Raw genomic sequence first — 21,717 nt, 5'->3', positions numbered from 1 at the left:
TAAATTTATAAGGTATTTGCCTAGTGAGGACCATACATGCAGACTTGATTTATCAGGTACTCAGCTTAGAGAGCCTCATTCATTAATACTGGATGTATCTGGTACTCTGCCTTAAGAGCCTCATTCATTAATACTAGATGTATCTGGTACTCTGCCTAGAGAGCCTCATTCATTAATACTGGATGTATCTTGTACTCTTCCTAGAGAGCCCCATTCATTAATACTGGATGTATCGGGTACTCTGCCTAGAGAGCCCCATTCATTACTTTTGGATTTGTCTGTTCAATCTGGTACCCTAATGAGATTTTAAGATTGGCCACTCAAATTCAAATTGATAATGTTACTTTTGTGTCTGTGAGATGAGTATAGCCAGGTAATGAAAGGCTCTCCAGTTTATATTTAAGTAACAACATATGTTCAACAGAAACATTTTAAATTAATGAAATAAACATAAAATTTCAATTCAGTGTATTAGGTGGGGAATGTTTGTTCTACACATTGTACTACTAAGTCAATTCTGAGTGATGGTTTCCAGGTCCTGTACTTTCCATTCAAAATGAACTAATTTGACTTTTCATCCTAAGTCCATTTAATATTATAATACATAATTAGTCTCTGAGTTCTGTGTCTTTTCAGGAAAAACATAATTTCTTTGAATGGTCTCCATGTTAAGTTCTTGAGATCCATTAAAGTAAATTTTGTAAATTTTTCATGGTCAGTGACCGCATCCTTCGCCAATAAAAATTTATACCCAATGACTATTTTTGTGGTTACTTATCAATGAATGATTCAGTTCCTGGGTCCATCAGAAAGTAGATTATCATTGATGGGTCATGGGACCATTCAAATAAGATTAAATAATCAGTATTTCAAGTTTCTTTGTCCTTGAGATAAAAAATTTTAGTGCTTGTTCTTTTTTCCCCTCAAATAGTTGGTTAAATTACCACTATATTGTATGAAATATTGGAGAGTTAAAGAAATAAAGATAAGATGCAATTGGAACCACGACAATGAGCCACAATAAGCTTACGGAACACATTATGTCTGAAAAATTGTATTGTGTACCTATTTCCAATGGCTAAGCTACATTTCCAAAGGATTTACATGATTAGTACAAAACTAATTTAGTATGAAGACATTTTGAGTAAATAATTCAGCCAGCCTAACACATCAATGTATAATTAACTATTACTTAGTGTATTAAGTATGGATTACTACCTTTTGGTTCTGAAACTTCTCCAATTTCTATGAACAATCTGAACATGGTAAGAGATGGTCCTGAATTGTTGATGGAGCAGTGTACAAATTAATTGAACCAGGAAGGAATTCGTCAGTTGAAACCGTAAACAATCTGAGTTCGAATGTGGGACTTCGGGAGACTTTATTTTTAATTTTCTCAAGGAAAGCTCCTGAACAAAGTTGAGAGCTGTCAATATATTTCCCCCTTCCTTTGAAATAATTATGTTTCACTTTTGTCAGTGATTTTAAATTTCTTGTTATTTCAGTATTTGTCCTACACTTTTTCAATAGGAGCTAAGAAGAAATAGGAAATAACCTTATCAAGTCCACTTTTGTTGTCTAGTTTTTCTGTATAATTAGTTTTGATTAACACATGATGACTTCAATCCCTTGAAATGAAAAAAGATGATTAGACTGAAGGTGCACTAACAAATTGTAGAAAAGTGGTTACCGGAAAAAAAAAGTTCAATTAATGGTGTACAAAATCCTCTCCTCACTCTAATTTGATATTTTGAAACAGTTGTATAAACAACAGAGAACTTGTGTAATCAAATTAGTTTTTAGTGGGTTTTTTGGTTTAAATTCTGGGTGGTTGCATAACAGCATTAAAGTTTAACTTTATTTTTTTGTAAATATTGTGATCAACATTTATTAGAAATGCAAAATTAAGTGAATTCTGCATTCAACCCATTTAGTATTCCTCTTTCTTTTCTCACTCCAGTACCTAATTTAAACCAATATCCTAAAGTTGGAAATTAATTGAAAACCTTAATTATTACCAAATCACAACCAAGCCAAATCAGATAAGAAACACGTTTCTCCCTTCTGTGGCCTCCAACATTGACACATTACCAGTGATCATTGAAGATCAAATAGTCCCCATCAATCACAGGCTTAACTTAAGTGAAGGAAATTGTCATAGTGTTAATTACCTCTGTTGGCCCCTGATTATAACACTTATTAATTTTCAAATTTACAGACTCAGATGAGGCTCACAGCAGGACATTTTCTGTAAGAATAATACTACATAGCGTGCTTATATTAATGTCAATTCCAAATATGATGTTAAGATGTTAAAGATTTGATTAAGTAGTAATTGAATGGCATATACTAAAAGTAGGATTGAATCAATGTCTCAAGATGTGGAATGACATATACTAAAAGTAGGATCAAATCAATGTCTCTAAAAGTGGAAATAGGTCAACTTAAGTTTTCCCTGAAAGTTAGTTTGAAATATGTTAATAATCTGGTTTTTTTTTATACTATCAATCATAAGTTTATTTGAATATCATTATTATAAGATAACCATGACAAATAGAACTGGTTTGAATGCATATAATTGCAACATGTAAATAGTAGCTGAGTGGAATTGTATGCATTGTGCACTTTGCTCAATTTATTAAAATTAGTGTTGCTTTATAATAAAAAAAAATTCTACCCTAATTTTTGGTGCATAGTCCATACCATGTTTTACTGTTTTCTGACTTACATCATTATTATTAGACCACTCTGTCAGTCTATACCATGTTTTACTGTTTCCTGAGTTACATCACTATTAACAGACCACTCTGTTGGTTCATACCATGTTTTACTGTTTCCTGACATACATCAATATTATCAGACCACCCTGTTGGTCCATGCCATGTTTTACTGTTTCCTGACTTAGACCAGTCTGTTGCTCCATACCAATGTTTCCTGACTTGCATCACTATTATCAGACTCTGTTGGGCCCATACCATGTTTTACTGTTTCCTGACTTACATCACGATTATTAGACCACTCTGTTGGTCCATACCATGTTTTACTGTTTCCTGACTAAGACCATTCTGTTGCTTCATGCCATGTTTTCTGTTTCCTGACTAAGACCATTCTGTTGCTCCATGCCATGTTTTGACTTACAAATGCACAATACACAGTAACGATATGACATTAGCATCAGGTGTTTTAATTTTCAATTTTCTTTATCCTGTAAGACTTTTCTATTTCATAAAGAAGATTAAGAACAATAAAATAACAATAAATAATATAACAGGAATGGCAAGCATAGAAATACACAAGTCAAATTAATTTTCTTTCTCATGTTTTAGTTCATGTATTTAAATGTCACGTATGCAAGGATGTTGGCCTTTGGCTTTCAATTAGTGTGAGTGGACTCAGGCACATTTGTGAAACTAAGCTCATATTGTCATTGGGTAGCATTTCTTTTTATATTAATGTATCCATATATAGACAAAAGGGTCATAACTCTTATGAGCAATTAATGATTATATAAGTAAAATCATGTTGGAGAAAACAGACCATGGCCAAAAAAACAAAAAACAAAGAAAAGGTAAATAACAGTGGACACAACACAACAAAACACGGAGAACTGAGGACTGAGAAAATCTTAAAAAATCACCAAAAATCTTCAGAAGGGTGAAGGATGGCCCTGCTCCACTGTTGGCACTCATCAAGTTACTAAAAGTCAAACATTTGTGACAAGACTCATTTTGTTAAGTCATAAATTACAACATATTCCAGGTCATCTGCTAAACTATTAAATGGAATGAATTTAATTTCTTGGTTTATTAGCAGTGATTGGATGTGGTTAAAATCAGAATTCGAAAACTTTGATATTACATGTATTTTGAGTATTATTTTGAGGTCAAGGTCAGAATATTACTACCATTTTATAACTACAAGACCTAAATCAATGGTATCCCTTAACTACCTGTATATCATGTAGACTGCATTAACAACGAATACAATATGGCATCTTTTACAGACATCTCTATTTGGTTCTGATAGTCTTCACAACTTCCAAAACTAGTTAATTGAAAAAAGCCACCATTATTTAACCAAGTTGAGACTATAACCATTCATTTTGTAAACAGCAGTGTAGATAAAGCTAGTAATTTTGACTGGGTCCATTATACCTAATGATCTTGTCACCACGGAGATAGATAGTGTTGACATCCATATGATGACTGTGACCATTAGTAAACAACAGTGAAATTTACATTACATCAGATGGGAAACTGACATCAGTGAATTAGAGTGATAAATGCCTTATGATTTGATTAATGGAGGCAGATTTTATCACTATTTATATGCATATTATTACAAAAAAATAGGGGGGTGGTTTAGTTCATTCAGGAAATATGAAATATGGTTATAGATCTTCAAGATAACGATTTGTGTAACTAATTATCATAAAAACACTGATTTCACCTGATTATTTTGGTAGTTTATCAAAATAAAGTTATTAGTTTACATATTTTGACAGCTTTGTTGAGTGTTAAGTATAAAGTATTCACTAATTGAAAGTTTTCAACAAGTATGAAAGAAAGCCTTATTTTTTTAATGTCATACTTTTAATTTATGTGAAAGTACTTGTATTTTGAAACTGGTGACTTGTTCATGTACTGCAATGGTATAGTTTAATTGAGAAAAAGTTTCCCAAAAGTTATAGGCATATAATGGAATTATATAATTATAAAATGTTTTATATTTTTAAAATCTTTGACTTTTTATTAGAACATTTCTGTAAATACTGTAAGAAATTGTACTGAAAAAACTCCTTTGTATCATAACATCATTGTAATAGCTTGAGTAAAGTTTGCCAATGGGCCCAAAGGTGAACTTAATATCCAGAAAGGTCAACATGAACCCATACTTCTTGTCTATAACCATATTTAATAATGTGAGACCTAATCTTTGGATCAAAAGTTTAATTAAAAAATCTATTTCGATTCCATCTTTTCTTTGTATTATAAAAGAAAAGTTATACTTAATAGCTGTTCCGTTGCATTAATAAAACCTTGTACTAAAAAGTAAGTTTCTTTTAATTAGTGTAATTTACGAGAAGATGAACATTAACTCTGTATGATAGATATGTAATGTGTACAACTTAATCACCCAATACACCTGGCCAAGACAAATTGCATTTTCATATTTCATTTCTGCTTTATTAATTACGGAGGTTTTTCAGTACTCAGCCTTCCAGCCAAATAGTTTCATATCACACACCATTATAAAAATATTTTGTGTTGAAATTTTCCATATGTAAGTTATACAAACAGTTCCATTAGAGAACGATGTAGTTATGACATTAAGGAACATTAATTTGCCAGTAAATGATAAATAGAAGTTAGATTGGTGTAATTATACCAGATTATTTAACATTCTGTGTGGAAAACAGTTGTCCCTGGCACTTTCTTGGATGTAAACACACTCTTAAGGTCAGCTTTACTAAATATTTTCCTATAATATGTAGTTTTCTTGATGTTACTTTATAGGAAAGATAGATATTTAAATGTATTGATACTAACACTTATGTAGTGCACATATCTTGTGTTCATGCAGATATTGAAATGTCTTCCTCGTGCAGTTGTTTGACATTCTTTATTTATTACCTGAATGAACTATTTTTACATTTTGTCGAAATGACTTGTTTTTATATTGGGGAATAAATATTTTGTTGTATCTAAATCTATTTTTGTAATTTATGTTTTAAGCCAAAAATACATTTACAATATATAGTTTACTGAAATTTGATCTTCTTAAAATAAGAAATGGGGATTATAATACACCCAACACTAAAAGGAATAAAAACCAACAATAAAATATTTTTATTAAAGTAAGACACAACATGAAATTTTCTACTCAGAAATCGTACCACATGTTTTAAATCGTGGTGTTCTGTGAAAGCTTAGGGAAAAAAATTGTTTAATAAGAGACATTCTTGGTCAGACCATATTAAAATAAAATAGTTAATTCACACATAAGCTATTACTAATTGTATTTTAAGGTAATTTAAACCTCATCTTGTGCATGCCACCATATAGCTAATGAGGCAGAAATCTGTAGGCAATCAGTCCATTACACTAGAATTCAAGTCTATCTGTTAAACAAAGTAACCAGTATTACATGTATAGTCAGTGTCAGAATCAGGTGGGAATGTACTGACTGTTCTGGCACCTTAACCTCCCACTTTTGATTGAATAATATCGTGAAAAATAACATTCACCTTGCTTTGCTTGCAGAGTATATATAGCCACAACTTTGACAATTATAGACGATTCCAACCTCTTTTATTTACCCAGAATCTACCCTTGACTGTATTATTTTAAACCTCCTATTTCAATTTTTCTTCTTTTTTTCAGGTCAAATGCAGATATCACAGGAGTCCGCCTCCAGTCTTGGAGTGAAGCAGGAATGTACTGGGTGTAAGAAGGAGATAGCAGAACGGTACATGTTAAAGGCTATGGACCAGTACTGGCATGAGGACTGTCTGAAGTGTTCCTGCTGTGATTGTCGACTGGGAGAGGTGGGATCTACACTGTTTGCCAAGGCTAACTTGTTATTATGCAGGAGAGATTATTTGAGGTGAGTGTTTTAGTTTGTTTTATGTATGATTGATAGCTAGATAAAAATCTCAATCACAGTTTGTAATGTAAATGTGATTGTCAACTAAAACAAGTTAGGTCCAATCATAGCCAGCACTTTTGTGTTGACATAGAATATCATTGACATGGTTATTTTCTGTAAATTTACTGTTTATAAAATGTTCACTTATTCACAACACTAAGGTTTTCTTCCACAAACATGACCAAGCATAGATTACCTTAGCCCCAAAATAAACTTGAAATACATATTGCAGTTAGGTAGGTATCTGATACTAAGGGATGACATCAAAAGTTCAATGAAGGATAAAAAACTTAATTCACATAGTTTTTTCACTGACACCCACACCCCCCTCTTAACTTAATTTGGGAAAATTGATTGACCAATAGGGATATATGTAAAATCTATTTTAGATTAACAAAACTTGCAGCAATGTTGACCCCCTCACCCCCAAACTATTTGATTTAAGTTTTTTATCCTACATCGATCTTTTGATGTCTTCCCTAAGTTAGCAACAAAATAACGATTCTTAAGACACTGAAAAAGGACAAAGCTTACAGGTCAATGAAAATGCTACTTTCAGTTTTAGGACTAAGTTAAAAATCCTTTTAATAGGGAAATATTAGTATGTTGACTAGGCTATCTACAAAAAATCTGATTTACATTGGTATAGTTGGACCCATGTAATTTATGTCACAAAATTCACTGGACCAGAAATTCATTCTCTGAACAAATACATTTTGCTGACCAACGAATATTGTATGCTTTCAGATTATTTGGTACCACAGGGTATTGTGCTGCCTGCAGTAAGATGATTCCAGCATTTGAAATGGTTATGAGAGCCAAAAGTAACGTGTATCATCTGGAATGTTTTGCTTGTCAACAATGTAATCACAGGTAAACAAACATTTCTTGTTAATTACTTGCTCTGAAGAAGAAATAGGCAGAGGGAACCCATGCAAATTCAATTATTCAATACAACATATTTCTTTTTTATCATTGTTCAAAGGATTTTTGATAAGTTAGGAATGAAAAGAACATTCTTATTCTTTGCACTTTGTGGTTATGCTTATATTATATTGAAATGAAAGTCATACCAGGAAAAGAAATCTGCAGTTCACAAAATGAATTCCTGAACAGACAAAAAGGGTTAAACAATATTTTATAGTTCAATTATTTGGATTAGTCAAAATCTGATACATGTATATAAAACAACACAAAAATATTAAATTGTCCTTAATCTGCAGGAAATATTTGTATAAACTGGAAAATCATGTAAATTAACAATAAATCATGTATTGACATAAATTGTACAGAATTTTATGAAAAAATCATTTAAAGGGGAGATAACTCATAATTTTTTCCATATTCTTTCTAAATCACCTTTAAAATATCTTAATGGTGTCGACTTTTAGATATGTCCAACAAACTCAGCTCTTTGAGTATCATGTTATTTCTTATTGTTTATATTTAACCTTATATACACAATTTTTCTGTGAGATATATAATATAAATTTCTCTTTTCTCTTTTTTCAGATTTTGTGTTGGAGACAAATTCTACTTGTGTGATAACAAAATATTGTGTGAATACGATTACGAGGAGAGAATGGTCTTTGCTAACATGCCATTTAATTACAATGCACTGACTCAAATCAAAAGACAAACTCAGAGTCTCAGTGACGATTTGTCGAGTGGATATGGAAGTCCAAGTCCAGGCTCGTTATGAACTATGGGATATAATGATATGTACCGGTTCTATCATATGTGATGTCTCCCATTGGCTGCAGGTCAGAGTTCAGGAATCATCAGTATCATACAAATGATTGACAGTCCAAACTTTTCTTCACTACTAAAGTGTAGTAGGGTTTTCTTTTTATCAATATTGTCTTTTCTTAACTGTTTCATAGAAATACAGATTTCAAATTTATTGAAGCATATAAATCTTATGAAATTGAGATTAGACTGAGAATATGTAATTTTTCTTCAAAAAAATAATTATGAAATGAAAGTTTTCAACAGGTATATTTTGTTGTTTATGTAAAGCACTTATGTAATTTTTTGTGTTCTTTTTCTTAGTAATACATGTACATATAAGTATGACTGTATACCTCAATAGCATTGTCTAGTCAAATACATTCATAAAAAAATATGTAAATCGTTTAAGCTTTACTTATTTATAAATTGTGGTTATTATTACAAAAGTCACCATATTCTTTAATGATATGGACATATTTTTTTCTTCTTTTTTCAATACTACCAATGTTTTTTCCATACATGATATAATACATATACCTAAGATACATGATTATTTTGCTGGTTTTTTATCAGTAATTATTGGTTAAAAAACAACACATCACTTCTACAAGGACTGGAAAATTTTAAGTATGCCATATGAGACTTGATTTTTGTGAATTTTATATGGGAGATATCTTGTGTGTACATTCCCAGAGTATGGGGTTCAAGTGATTATATCTGAATGAATGATATTGTTTCTTGTGTGGATGTTGAGTACTTGCTATTTTTAGATATAATGATAGATCATGTGACTAATTTAATATTCAGATTCAGTTTGTTTATTTTTTGAATTTGAAGTATAATTTTACTTTCGTTAAAAAAAATGGCCAATCAGTGCTACTCATTTTACAAAATATTCTTAAAACAAAAAAATAATTGTTATCAGTTTAAAGTTTCAGTATAACTTTTTGACTAGTGTCTGTATGAAGAGAAGGAAATTCTAGAATGGAATTACTTCAATTTATTTTGTTTTTTTCAGAAGTACAATTTTGTTTTATTATTTTTTTAGTCACTGTGAATATCATCATATATTTATATTTAAAATAAGATATATTAAATTTACTTTAAAGTGAAATCCAAAACAAACTTTGTTTACTTTCCAAGAGTTTAGTGCTAATTTTGTATATATTATATTATTACTTTATTTATAATGAAATATCCATACTTATAAATATTGAAATATAAAAAAAAAAGATATGACAGGCTGAAAAACTTGGGATGAACCTATGGACTGGAATGAATTCTAAGGATTTATCTTTGGAGCCAATCCAATAGTACATCCCTGGAATTTGTGAAAAACGTTAACATTCCATTTATTGTGAATTGTTTGGTAATTTTGTGTTCATATTGTATACCTGAATTTTTATTTTTAAACTTGGTATTTTTTTTCCTTAACACTGAATACCATTTTTATTTTGTGATTTTAAAGACTTAGAAAGGTCTGTGTAGTGGATGGACAACACTTTAATTTGGATCATCCATTGCTTTAAATTTTAGAAAAATGGTAGCTTAGTATGATATGTATTCTATATTTCTTACAATATAAGAAACTCTTTTTGTTCTGAAATCTAGGATTTTTAGCCTTTGAAGTTGTAAACAGAATTGAGTTCAATTTTAAATGCAATCAAGGCATTAAGTTGGATTTATAATGTTGTAATTTTCATAGAATTTATCTTAATCCCTTATTTCTAAATTTTAAAGAAGTTTATGATGAAAAGAAACATTTTGACTTCTTCCCAATTGATATCTCGACTTCATATGGAGTTTTCTGATAAATCCTTCTTTGGCTAGCATTATTATTTGTTTCTATTTCTATATTAAGACTTATATATCTGACTTAAGTTTTAAGTATTGTACCATAGGATGGTATTTTGTTAGATGTATTATTATTGTTAGTTTGGTTAGGTCTTTTTAATATAGAGATATTTCTGTTCTAATGAAAAATTTTATTTCTCATTTTCAATTCCATTTTGTAAGTTGATACGTTCAAAGTTTTTGTGCATACACTTTTGTAGATTTTTCATCATCATAAATAGTTTTATTTTTCATTTGTAATAGGATTATACAAGATTTTTATGATGTATTTATTTTTCTCATTTTTCAGGATTAAGGATATTTGATTTGATTTGAGGTGCAATACTTCATGCTGCCACATTTGTATGAATCTCACATTTCAACTAAAGGTCATGGACTTTGATTTGATTGGGTACAGGGAGGGGGAGGGCACACATTTTCTTTTCTTGTGAATTCAAGAAACAAAAATGTACATAGAATTTTGCACTAAGAATTTATTCTAAAAGGATTACATTGTTATATTCAGAAGAAATAAAAGGTGGTTTAGGACTCTAATCTAATTTTGTAGAATTGTATCTTTCTTGTACATTTTTTTTTTCTTAATTTAGATATGAAACTTGAAATGACATTAAGAGAAAAGAATTTTTAAAAATGTTCAGAAAATAAAGAGAAAATTGAACTTTTTACAGCAACATTAAATCAGAATATTTCATCGATGTAAGACAATTTTTCACTCAAAATAGAGTATAATTATCTACAAATTTGGAAAACAACTTTATGTTTTAAGTTTGTCATTTTCTTTTGCAATTTCTAGACACTAAACCACCTTTTCAATTTAGATCCCTGAATTTATTAACAACTACCTTATGTAAATCTATGATACAAAAAAATATAAATTGGAGACTTTAATACTACATTAAAAATTATAATTTTATCTTTATTTAGAGTTTAAGTCTTGGGATTTTTTTTAGAATTTTATTATTTTACATCAAAATACAAGCTAGTCTGTATGTTCATTGTTTGGTTGTTTATATATATTATTGTATATATATACCGGTATATATGTATATATACTTACAGGTGATTTTTCTCTAGTCCTTCTTGTTGAATAAAAAGTCAATATACTACTCTGTTTTATTATTGTCCGCCATCTCTGCCAATGAATCACTCAATCTTTGAAATGCTATCTTTTCATATTGACTCTTCAGAAAAATGGGCATTTCATTTGATATCATGTCATGTGATATAAGCTTTCAAAGTGAGACTTTTTCCCCTGTCTTGGAGGGGCATTAAGTTTACCCTTGTATTAGGTACGTCTTTACATCCGTAAATCCCAAAATTGGTTTCAGTTCTTCAAATTTGGTTTGCCTCAATCAAATGATATGAAAATTGTACACAATCATTATTACCACAAGAGTGCACATGCTGAAATGTCTCACCTTCTTTACTAATCATTGGTATTATGTTGATAGTCCTAAATATAAAGCTTTATTACAACTGTCACATAAACATCTAACAATTCTTCCATACAACAAATATAGTTGACCTATGGCATATAGTTTTAAGAAAAACAGACCAAAACACAAAAACTTAACACTGAGCAATGAACCGTGAAAATGAGCTCATGGTCAAATAAAACCGGCATGACTGACATATAGATTATAAAATATTTCCAAACACCAAATATAGTTGACATATTGCAAATAGTATAAGAAAAAAAGACCAAAACTCAAAAACTTTTTTTAAGAACCTTGCAAGGTAGACACATACCAAATATAGTTATCATATTACATTTACTTATAATAAGAGAGAATTTATCATTACAAAAAAACTTTTTTTTCAAGTAGGCATTGAACCATGAAAATGAGGTCAAGGACATGTGACTGACGGAAACTTTGTAGGATGAGGCATCTATATACAAAGTATGAAGCATCTAGGTTTTCAACCTTCAAAAATATAAAGCTTTTTAGATGTTAGATAACGCTGCTGCCGCCGCTGGATTACTGTCCCGATGTCGATCTTTCTTCGTTAAAAGTCGCAGACTTGACAACAAAACACAGATCAAGTTTGAATTTCGACTTCATCACTTTTTCTGTTCTAGAGTTATGGCCCTTTACCAAATAAAAAAAAAATGTGTCCGTTCTTTAATTTTAGTTTGTCTCAACCAAATGTTATGAAACTTATACACAACGCGAATTACCACCAAACTAAGATCAGTAACATTTTAGGATAGCGTCACTTTAACACAGTTCTTACGTTATGTCCCTTTATAACGTTCTATGCATGAAGGGGCATCTTCTATTTCCCATTCCCCATTTGTTCTCAATATGTTTGTTTCACCTGCAATTGAAGGAGTCATTTTGTTTTTCTTGTCTTTTTCCATGAAGTTAAAGTCATATCAACTTGAAACTTAGTACACATGTGCATTGTGGAGTAAAACTTTTACAAAATGTACTGGTACCTAAAATTAGGGTTTGGATCAAGATTTCATGGATCACTCACTGAGCAGTATTATTTAAAGTAGTCTTCCTTGAATCAGAGTCATATCTACTATATATAACACATGACAAAGAAGGGTTATGACTTGGATTTTGGTGATTCAATGTACAAGGAAATGTTATAGTTTAAACATCATTTGCAAATGGTTGATGCTTTAATTGTCTTGCATGAAACAGATGTCTCAATATAAAAACAAAGGCATTCTCATCTGGTATTGATAGCAGAGTCATTTTAACACTTTTCGCATATTATAGAGTGTACCAATACGTGATATGGTATGATTGCTAATTTGTCAGCTTTCCACAAGAGACCTAAAGTCTAAGGTCAAGGATTTAAACAACAAATGGGCAGTTTATGGCCTACAACAATACCATTTAGTATTAAGCTATGAAAGACACTAGCATGATAAAATGTTTAATAAAATAATAATAAAAAAAAAAACCAAAGGCCATTTAGATTACTGATAAAAATTTATAAAAAAACTAAACATTTGGGACAGCAACATAATACAACCTCGAATTTAAAGGCTCCTGACTCTGTACAAGGGCATACAGAACATAGTAGGGTTATACTTTTTAGTGAGCTTCCAACCCTTTCCTAACCTGACATGATGACTTGACTGCAAACATAAGGACAATAAATCAAAATCATTGGAAGAGATACTTAGCACATACAAAAAGACCCCCGGGCCAGTAAACCATGTCTGATCTAAGAGTACATTCAGTTAATGAAGGCATTCAAACTAAAAGCAAAACCACATTCACAGAGTCACAGAGTTGAGACTTAAGATTGTTATTTTTAAAAGACAGTTGTGTCAACAAATTGTTTCAGTTTGTGATCAGGTAGAAATAAAGGAAACCATGAATGGTAAGCCAATGATATTTGGTATTCACTTATATTTGCATTTATTAATTTAGCACATCTCCTTCTGTGGAGATAATTTGACCCAACTTCAACATTTATGCTTCATTGAATTGCTAAATTTGGTGGTAAAGCTAGTTAATAGGAACCTCTTTTTGCCTTTCACTCTTAGATTCAGTTACTCAAACGTTTTGCTCAGATAACATGTTCAAATGTAATTTCAAATCTTGCATTTCACTATCAATGTCTGGTGTATGTGTTTTATCCTTGACATCAGCCTCATGGCTCAGTTACTGCTTTAAAAACTAGACGCTATAAAGAGCCTGTGTCCCTCACCTTGGTCTCTGTGAATATTCAACAGAGGACACTCTCCAACATTGTAGACAAGAATAGAATTCATGACAAAAATGTCTGTTTTGTTGATCTTGTAGTTTAGTTAAGTTCTCACTATCGTCTTTGCTTGAACCACAAAAGAGTGTAAACAATCCTCATTTAAGGCTGATCACTCCCATAAAGAGTGACAGTTTTTTTAACTATATTGGTACAATTTGATTAAAGATCTTGTCTTGTTGATATTTTTAAAATGTCTATTTACTTATTATCATTTTAGGCAAAACACATAAAAATTGGAAAAAGTGTCATTTAAGGGCAATAACTCCAACAATCAGCTGATTTCCTCCATAATCATTGTAATTCTAGACGGGAAATAATTATAACAAGGATATGATTGACTGATGATTTTGAACATGAACGTATTTGTAGACCTTGTCTTGCTGATCATTTTTGCATTTTAAATTGTCTCTCTATCTAATTATTGTTTTAAAGATATTAAGCAAAAACGAAAAAAAATGAGATTTGTCGTTTAAGGCAGTGGGTATACATTATATCTATATGTTCCTGTTTAAGGGTAAAAGCTCTTAAAAGTCGTCTAACAGTTTTGACATATTTGGACAATTGGTAAAACTCAACATATTCTGAACTGTTTGCCTTGATTCAGCACATATAACTGAAACTATAGAATAAAACAATAAGTTGTGAGTTAGACGAAAGTCTTCAAACGAAATCATAAAGATCAGATTTGACAATACTTCAATGCTGAGACCATATTAACAGTATATATAGTAGTCAGGGGCGGATCCAGTCATTTTAAAAACGAGGGTTCCCAACCCAGAACAAAAGGGGGTCCAACTATATGTCCCCATTCAAATGCATTGATCGTCCAAAAAAGGGAGTTCCAACCCCCGGAACCCTCCCACTGGTAGTTTCCGTTCAATGTCATAAAGTAGAAACTCGACTTTTTAATAGTTATAAATGTACTCTTGATTAGTTAACCTTTTTCATTTTTGTTGTAAACTTTTTAATTTCCCAGTACATCTTCTGGTATCCTGTCCTCGTCCTGTCTCGCCGTCTTATAGGATATGAAAGTCATAGCTGCAAGATCTACATGTAAATCCTAGCCGACAATCCGATTGGAGTTGTCATAGCTGATAACATACAATATATAGGTATGAAAACAATGACAGACAACGGAGATTATATATACTATCAGAGACATTTATATACAACTTATTATTCATGAAACTAATTTGAAAAATATTAAAAGTCGTTTTCTATCCGGCCAAACGCGTGATGATTTTGTAGTTGTAGGCTTTCTAATTTTCTATGAGGGATGAAAGTATATGTGTTGCCAATCATGATACAATTCTTCTCAACAGAAAAAGATGTAAAAACGGATTATAGAGAAAAATGTAATTTCCTTTAATATTTTAGGATATAATGGCCACATTCTTGCTGTCAAGATGTCTATCAGCTTAATGAAAGTGAAAATATATGTTAATGAACACCAAAGCCCCCGTTTTTGTCAATAGGAAATCTTTTCAATAAAATTCATGCGGCATTTGATACAGACGACAGAAATGATTTTTACTGTCAACAAAGTGGTTAAATGGCTGAAGCGATCAATCTGTTCACGTGTAACATGTCAAACTCGATGTAATTATACAAAGATTATTCTCGTTGCTAATTAAAATATTTAATTTTTCCAATAATTTTTCACGGCTTAAATGGTTAAATGGCTAAATAATGGGAAGGAGTGATTGAATGTATTTTTGTTCTTTTAGACGGATGTTAAATTTCAAAATAAATAATTTATTAAAACCTATTGATAAACCAAACAAATATAGACCAAAATTCGACTAAACTGGCCGGATTCCTGAATATTTTATTTTTATCACAAATTTTATAAAATATCAATGGCAATTAAAACATAAAAGAACTAAGTATTTAAATAGAATTTTGAAAACAGCATCTTCTATAGCCTGTCGTCTCAAACGATTTTTTACAGTCCAGTAGCACATTTTTAGTTCATAGTTACACGTGACAATGGTTTTCGGCTGGATACGCCTATATCTATATATAATGGTTTAAAAATAAATTGTACCGCTGCAAAGTAAATGGGATTATTAGAACTATTAAAACTAAGTCAGAGAATTCACAAAAAATACCGACGGATGACCACTCGCACTATCGTTTTCTATGTCAGTCAGTGCGGGGCAGTGATATTGTGATCAAAACTCTCTTTAAGCATTAAAACTAAAAGATCATATCATAGGGAGCATGTGTGCTAAGTTTCAATGTTATTGGATTTCTGAACTTTAACAAAAACAACTGTGATCAAAAACTTTAACCTGAAATGGGACAGACGGACGGACAGTTCGAAAACATATTACCCCTCTTCTTTCGTAAGTGGGGCATAAAAAACAACCTCGAAGATACTTATGCTGAGTTCAGACGTAATTCGATTCCGACGTTACCTTTTAATTCGTATTATCATCAGCGTATTTCTAATGCGAATCAATTCGAATTAAAAAAAGAAGAGTGTGTGACCGCGATTTGCGAATTCGATTCGCATTCAATTCGAATTCAATTCGAATTAAACGTACGTGTGAACTCAGCATAAACTGAACCTATGCCCCACCTACGATAGTAGGGGGACATAAAAACATCATCGAAGATACTAAACCGAACATAAGAACCGATGACATGTTCGTGTCATTCCCCTAAATTTATTTGTACACAAGCAACACTTTCATTAATGAAAATGAAAGAAATAAAATTAGTACCAGGGTGGAGATTGAATTACATGCGCTTAGAACGACAGAAATCTTCACACGGGCACTTTAAATATAGAAGAAGTAAAAATAATCTAGTAAAACCGAATGTGTTTCCTTTAGAACTGTTACAATGGCATTGATTCTTATGTCAGGAATCTTGCAGTGACAAAAAGTCGCAATGCCTGAATCTATACAAAACATGTTGATGCTCTCATTTAAATCTAATTAATACATTTGGCATAATTTTTAAGCACAAATTGTGACAAAATAAATCAAAGGATAATATTGACGCAATATGTTTTGTTTATTTGGGCTCTGTATAGACTTCAAATGTATAACAAACGAACCAGCCTGGAAAGCATACATATTTTCAAGCTTCTGTACCAATTGTACATTTGCAACACATGACTATTTCACTTATACATGTATATAAATAAGTGATAAATTGTTTTTAACAATGGTAATTTGTCTTTGTCCTACGTCACAGTGAATTCAGCATGAGAATCTTGTTAGGAGTAAACCAATCTTGGGAAAGTCATTATAACACTAATCCACGTATCTAAAACATCACAGTTTTCCCTTCCTATTTAGATGAAAAAATAATTGATTTACAACCGACCTCATCATCAGAATACTTTCTATCCTTAAGAAAATGAAGAAGCTCCTGAAGTTATTAGAATATATTGTAATCTCAGCCTTCTCATTGGGTAACGGCTTCAAATTGTCTCGGCTTAATGAGGTCTTCTTTAAAGATTAAAATTGTAATTTTCTACCAATGTAATTTTGAACGTTAATGCCCAGAATCTTAGTCGTGAAACTGTAATTTCCACAGAGATTTCAATGATTTGTATGTTCAGATATAATTATCCTATAATTACTACTGACAATAGCTTGTGAGGAAACAGTCAGGGAGGGGTGAAAATTTATCACCAGTCAATTCTAAATCGGCTAAAATATATTTGACGCATTTGTTTCTAATTCGAATTGGATTTTTAATGGAATATTGTAAACCGTCATCAGGTCGTGTAGCTTTACAAGCTTACTTCGTTCTCGTTGTAGAACTTGGTTTATTGTTTATTATTTAGAAGTCAAAGACCTGAATATCTGGTCATGTCACTTGCAGTTCGTGTCTTGTCTGTGAAAATCAAAACCGACTCACGAATATCAGGACGAGGCGGGCACTTAAATACCATAGGTGCATTACAAAATGTGTTGAAACTAAAGTATTTCTGAAGATAAATATCATACCTTAAGATACTCGGGTAACAGGACAATACAATAACCAAGGCCGTAACTAGGCATCTTATTTTAGTGAGGCAAAATAATTGAGCCGAGCGAAGCGAGGCGAAATTTTTTTTTGGAGGGTATGAAATGAATGGTGCAAAATCCTTGATTCTAGGCATTTTTAGAGAGTTTGATAATGTTTTGAATTTAGACAATTTTTATATAAATTTTTCATATTTTAGGACTTTTAATTTTTTTGGAGGGTATGAAATGAATGGTGCAAAATCCTTGATTCTAGGCATTTTTAGAGAGTTTGATAAGATTTTGAATTTAGACAATTTTTATATAAATTTTTCATATTTTAGGACTTTTAATTACTAACACCAAATTTTTAACAACTTTATATGAATTTATATGTAAGATGATCATCCAAATATCACTGATTTGAGTCTGCTGCCAGGACATAGAACAAACATCGATTCAGCAGAGTTTGCCAAATTTTTCTATGGCCGGTTCAGTCAAATCGTTTCAGAATCATAATTTGGTCTGCTGATATCCTTATCGCGATGAAAATGGGGCGTGGCAAGACCGCACAATCAGCCACTCATGTATGCTCTTTTCCAAGTTTTCAGTTGTTTCAGGGAAGTCTGTGTTTCTAAAGGTAGCACATTATCATCAAAACAATGATCAATGTCTTCTTCCAATTCCTTCTCAATCAGCAATTCGGTAGCAGCATCGGTAGTAACAGTTTTGTTTGCAAAAGGGAATTAAGCTTTCCTGTAAGCACCATCATACAGTCGCAGTTACAAAATATTGAACTCGCTTTTATGCTGACAAAGAGTAGACAAACTAGTGATAGGATGAGATAAGATACAATAACATGTATATGATTCTATATCTATAGAGTAATTTAGAATATATGATATGGGTACAGGGGGATTGGAATGGAGTTTTTGACGTTTACATGTAGTTCCGTAATTTCAAATTATTTCTGGAAGTAGTTGGAGGTATTTAAGTTCCACAATCTATAAATTTAGGGGTTAGGGGTTGGGGTGTCCGATTCCGAAACCCCGAATATAAAGAAACGAAATTCGGCAGTCCCGAATAAGTAAAGACAAAATCATGTGTTAAAGGTTCTACCATTTCTCAATAATATCAAATTGGAATATGGAATATTCCTTTTAAGGTTAAAGAAACATGGATAAAAGCTTATCCATACATTCATGTTTCATATTATTTATATTTTATTTATCTGTAAAGAGAAAGATTGTAGTTCGAGAAATGAATACGCAGATAGGACTGTCCCCTTCCGAAGACCAGTACTTGATTTGTCAGTCTACTCATCCTAATGAAGTTATATGCAATACTCAGACTCTGTTCACAAACAAACTAGTTTTCTAGAATTATTCCTTCTTTACCTTCAGTGTCGCTTTTCCTTTTTCTGCAAGAGGCAGTTTTAATTATAAAGATCCATGATGATTATCGTTACTAGGTTAATGTAATCGAGAAACATCACACGTTGAGATGCTGAGTTATATCCAGGAAGAATAGTTTAAAAGGAAATTATGATGACAAGTTATAGAAATTAAAGTTGAGACAGAACAACAGATGACTTTTATATTCAAAATATATCAAGGATTTGTATAGTTACTATACAAATCCTTGAATATATGTATAAAAAAAATAATTCATGTCGAAATTTTAGTGAGGCAATTGCCTCACTTGCCTCAAGGGTAGTTACGGCCTTGATAACAAACTGTGATAAAATGTTTCGCTGAGCGCAGCCTGATACGACCACAGAGGTCGAACCCTGAAGAGTTGGGCTTTGGGCACAATATTCAAGCTTGATACTGTCTGAATTTGGATTGTGATCAAATTTTGACATGATATAGGTTTTTGACACAAAATAAAGTGTGGTCAAAGATCTTACAAGTCTATCGTGCAATACTGTGCAATTGAAGATTTCTTCAAAAAAAATATAGTCTCTTAAAAAATTGTAAAAAAAAAATCATCCCCCAAACTTATTGGAACCCCCTTGAAGCAATAACCCTAAAACTCAATCCTAGCCTTTCCTTTGTAGTATGGAACCTTGTAGTACAATTTCAGAGAGATCCATACACTTAAACACAAGTTATAGTCTGGAAACTAGAAAAATGCTTTTTTTTTTACCCTATTTTTGACCCTAATTCCTACATGTTTGGGGCAATTAATCCAAAATTCAATCCCAGCCTTTCCTTTGTTATATGGAACATTGTAGCAAAATTTCAGAGAGATCCATACACTTACAAACAATACAAGTTATTGTCTGGAAACTAGAAAAATGCTTGTTTTTTACCTTATATTCCTGAATTGTTGGCCCAATAACCCATAAAATGAATCCAAACCGTATACTTGTGGCATTAAACACTGTAGTACAATTTTAGAGCATTTGAATCACTTACACACAAGTTATCATCCTGAAACTAGAAAACTGCTTGTTTTTGGGCCCCTTTCGGGCCCTTAGTTCCTAAACGGTTATGACCAACATCCCCAAAATCAATCCAAACCTTCCTTTTGTGGTATTGAACCTTCTGATAAAATTTAATAAAGATATATTTCTTAAACTTTAGTTATTGTCCGGAAACCAATGCGTCTTCGGACGACGACGACGCAGACAACATCATACATACCATTAGATGATCTCAAATTATTTTTTGCGGTCGTATAAAAATCAACAAAAGCACAAAATGATACATTGATTTAGTTGATATTAAATCGTGGTTTATGTTGAGATTGTTTTAATAAAAAGGAAATGTGGCATGATTGTTAATGAGACAACTCTCCGCAATGAGACCAAACAGCACAGAAAACAACAACTACAGTTCACCATACGGTCTTCAACAATGAGCACTTGAAACCTCATAATCAGCTATGTTACTTTATTCTCTTTAAATCTAATTTGAATAGAAACAATCAAAACAAGTGAAACTGCGAGCTAATGCTCACTGATAATACCCCAGCCGCAAGTGGATAATTTTAATAGGGTAAAAACATGCAAGTGTTCGGTAAACAGGAAGTTGTCGAGTCATGAATCTGAGAACGCATCACACGGTATTCAGTGTAGACTTAATAAACCTCGAAAACAAATTTCAGAAATCCTTGTATTGTAGTTTTTCCTGAGAAAAATGTGGCGAAAATTCGCAACTTGGTTATCATGTGTAAAATAATACAAGTGTTCGGTAAACAGGAAGTAGTCCAGTGATGATTCTAAAAACCCATCACACGGTATTGCAGACTTATATAAACCATGAAACGAGTGATGAATCTGAAAACGCATCACACAGTATAGCAGACTTATATGAACCTTGAAACCAAATTTCAGAAATCCTTGTATTGTAGTTCCTGAGAAAATTGTAACGAAAAATATTCATGGAACGGACGGACTGACGGACTGAGGGACTGAGGGACGGTACGACGGACTGACGGACAGACAGATGTAAAACAGTATACCCCCACCCCTTTACAAAGCGGGGATATAATAACAAGATGCAAATTGCTCTTTCAGTTGCCATTCATGACTAGATTATATGTGTAGAAATGCGAAAGACTTGTTACAATCAAAACTGCATATCGAAGCAGTGACCTATAATTATTGTTTTTGCATGTTTCTGCACGAGTGTAGCGGGTACAGTTTGAAAATAAAATAAATCATCTATAACAGAAGCTAAACAAATTATGAATTATCTAAATCTTATCATCCAAATTATTTACGACTGAATGATGTTAATACCACTATCACTTATTTTATCGTACAAAATATGATGTTGTC

At 31.7% G+C, this 21,717-nt stretch overlaps 2 protein-coding genes across 8 annotated transcripts in view; both read left to right on the top strand.

The window, feature by feature from the left end:
- The window catches only part of LOC134682962 (LIM domain only protein 3-like), a 102,986-nt gene extending 93,027 nt beyond the window's left edge, over positions 1 to 9,959 (top strand). For all 7 annotated transcript variants that reach the window (XM_063541912.1, XM_063541917.1, XM_063541913.1 and 4 more), the window contains 3 exons: positions 6,384 to 6,606; positions 7,396 to 7,521; positions 8,161 to 9,959. In XM_063541912.1, coding sequence (XP_063397982.1) covers positions 6,384 to 6,606; positions 7,396 to 7,521; positions 8,161 to 8,350 — 539 coding nt within the window. In that variant the 3' untranslated portion in view covers positions 8,351 to 9,959. The remainder of the gene's footprint in view (positions 1 to 6,383; positions 6,607 to 7,395; positions 7,522 to 8,160) is intronic.
- The window catches only part of LOC134682960 (neuronal acetylcholine receptor subunit alpha-9-I-like), a 208,052-nt gene that overhangs the window by 10,486 nt on the left and 175,849 nt on the right, over positions 1 to 21,717 (top strand). The gene's annotated exons all lie outside the window — the stretch shown is intronic.

This window comes from Mytilus trossulus, chromosome 9 (assembly GCF_036588685.1).
Source record: "Mytilus trossulus isolate FHL-02 chromosome 9, PNRI_Mtr1.1.1.hap1, whole genome shotgun sequence".
In the NCBI taxonomy this organism is placed as follows: Eukaryota; Metazoa; Mollusca; class Bivalvia; order Mytilida; family Mytilidae; genus Mytilus; species Mytilus trossulus.
Note: the sequence above shows the minus strand (reverse complement) of the source record. Positions and strands in the feature narration are given on the sequence as shown.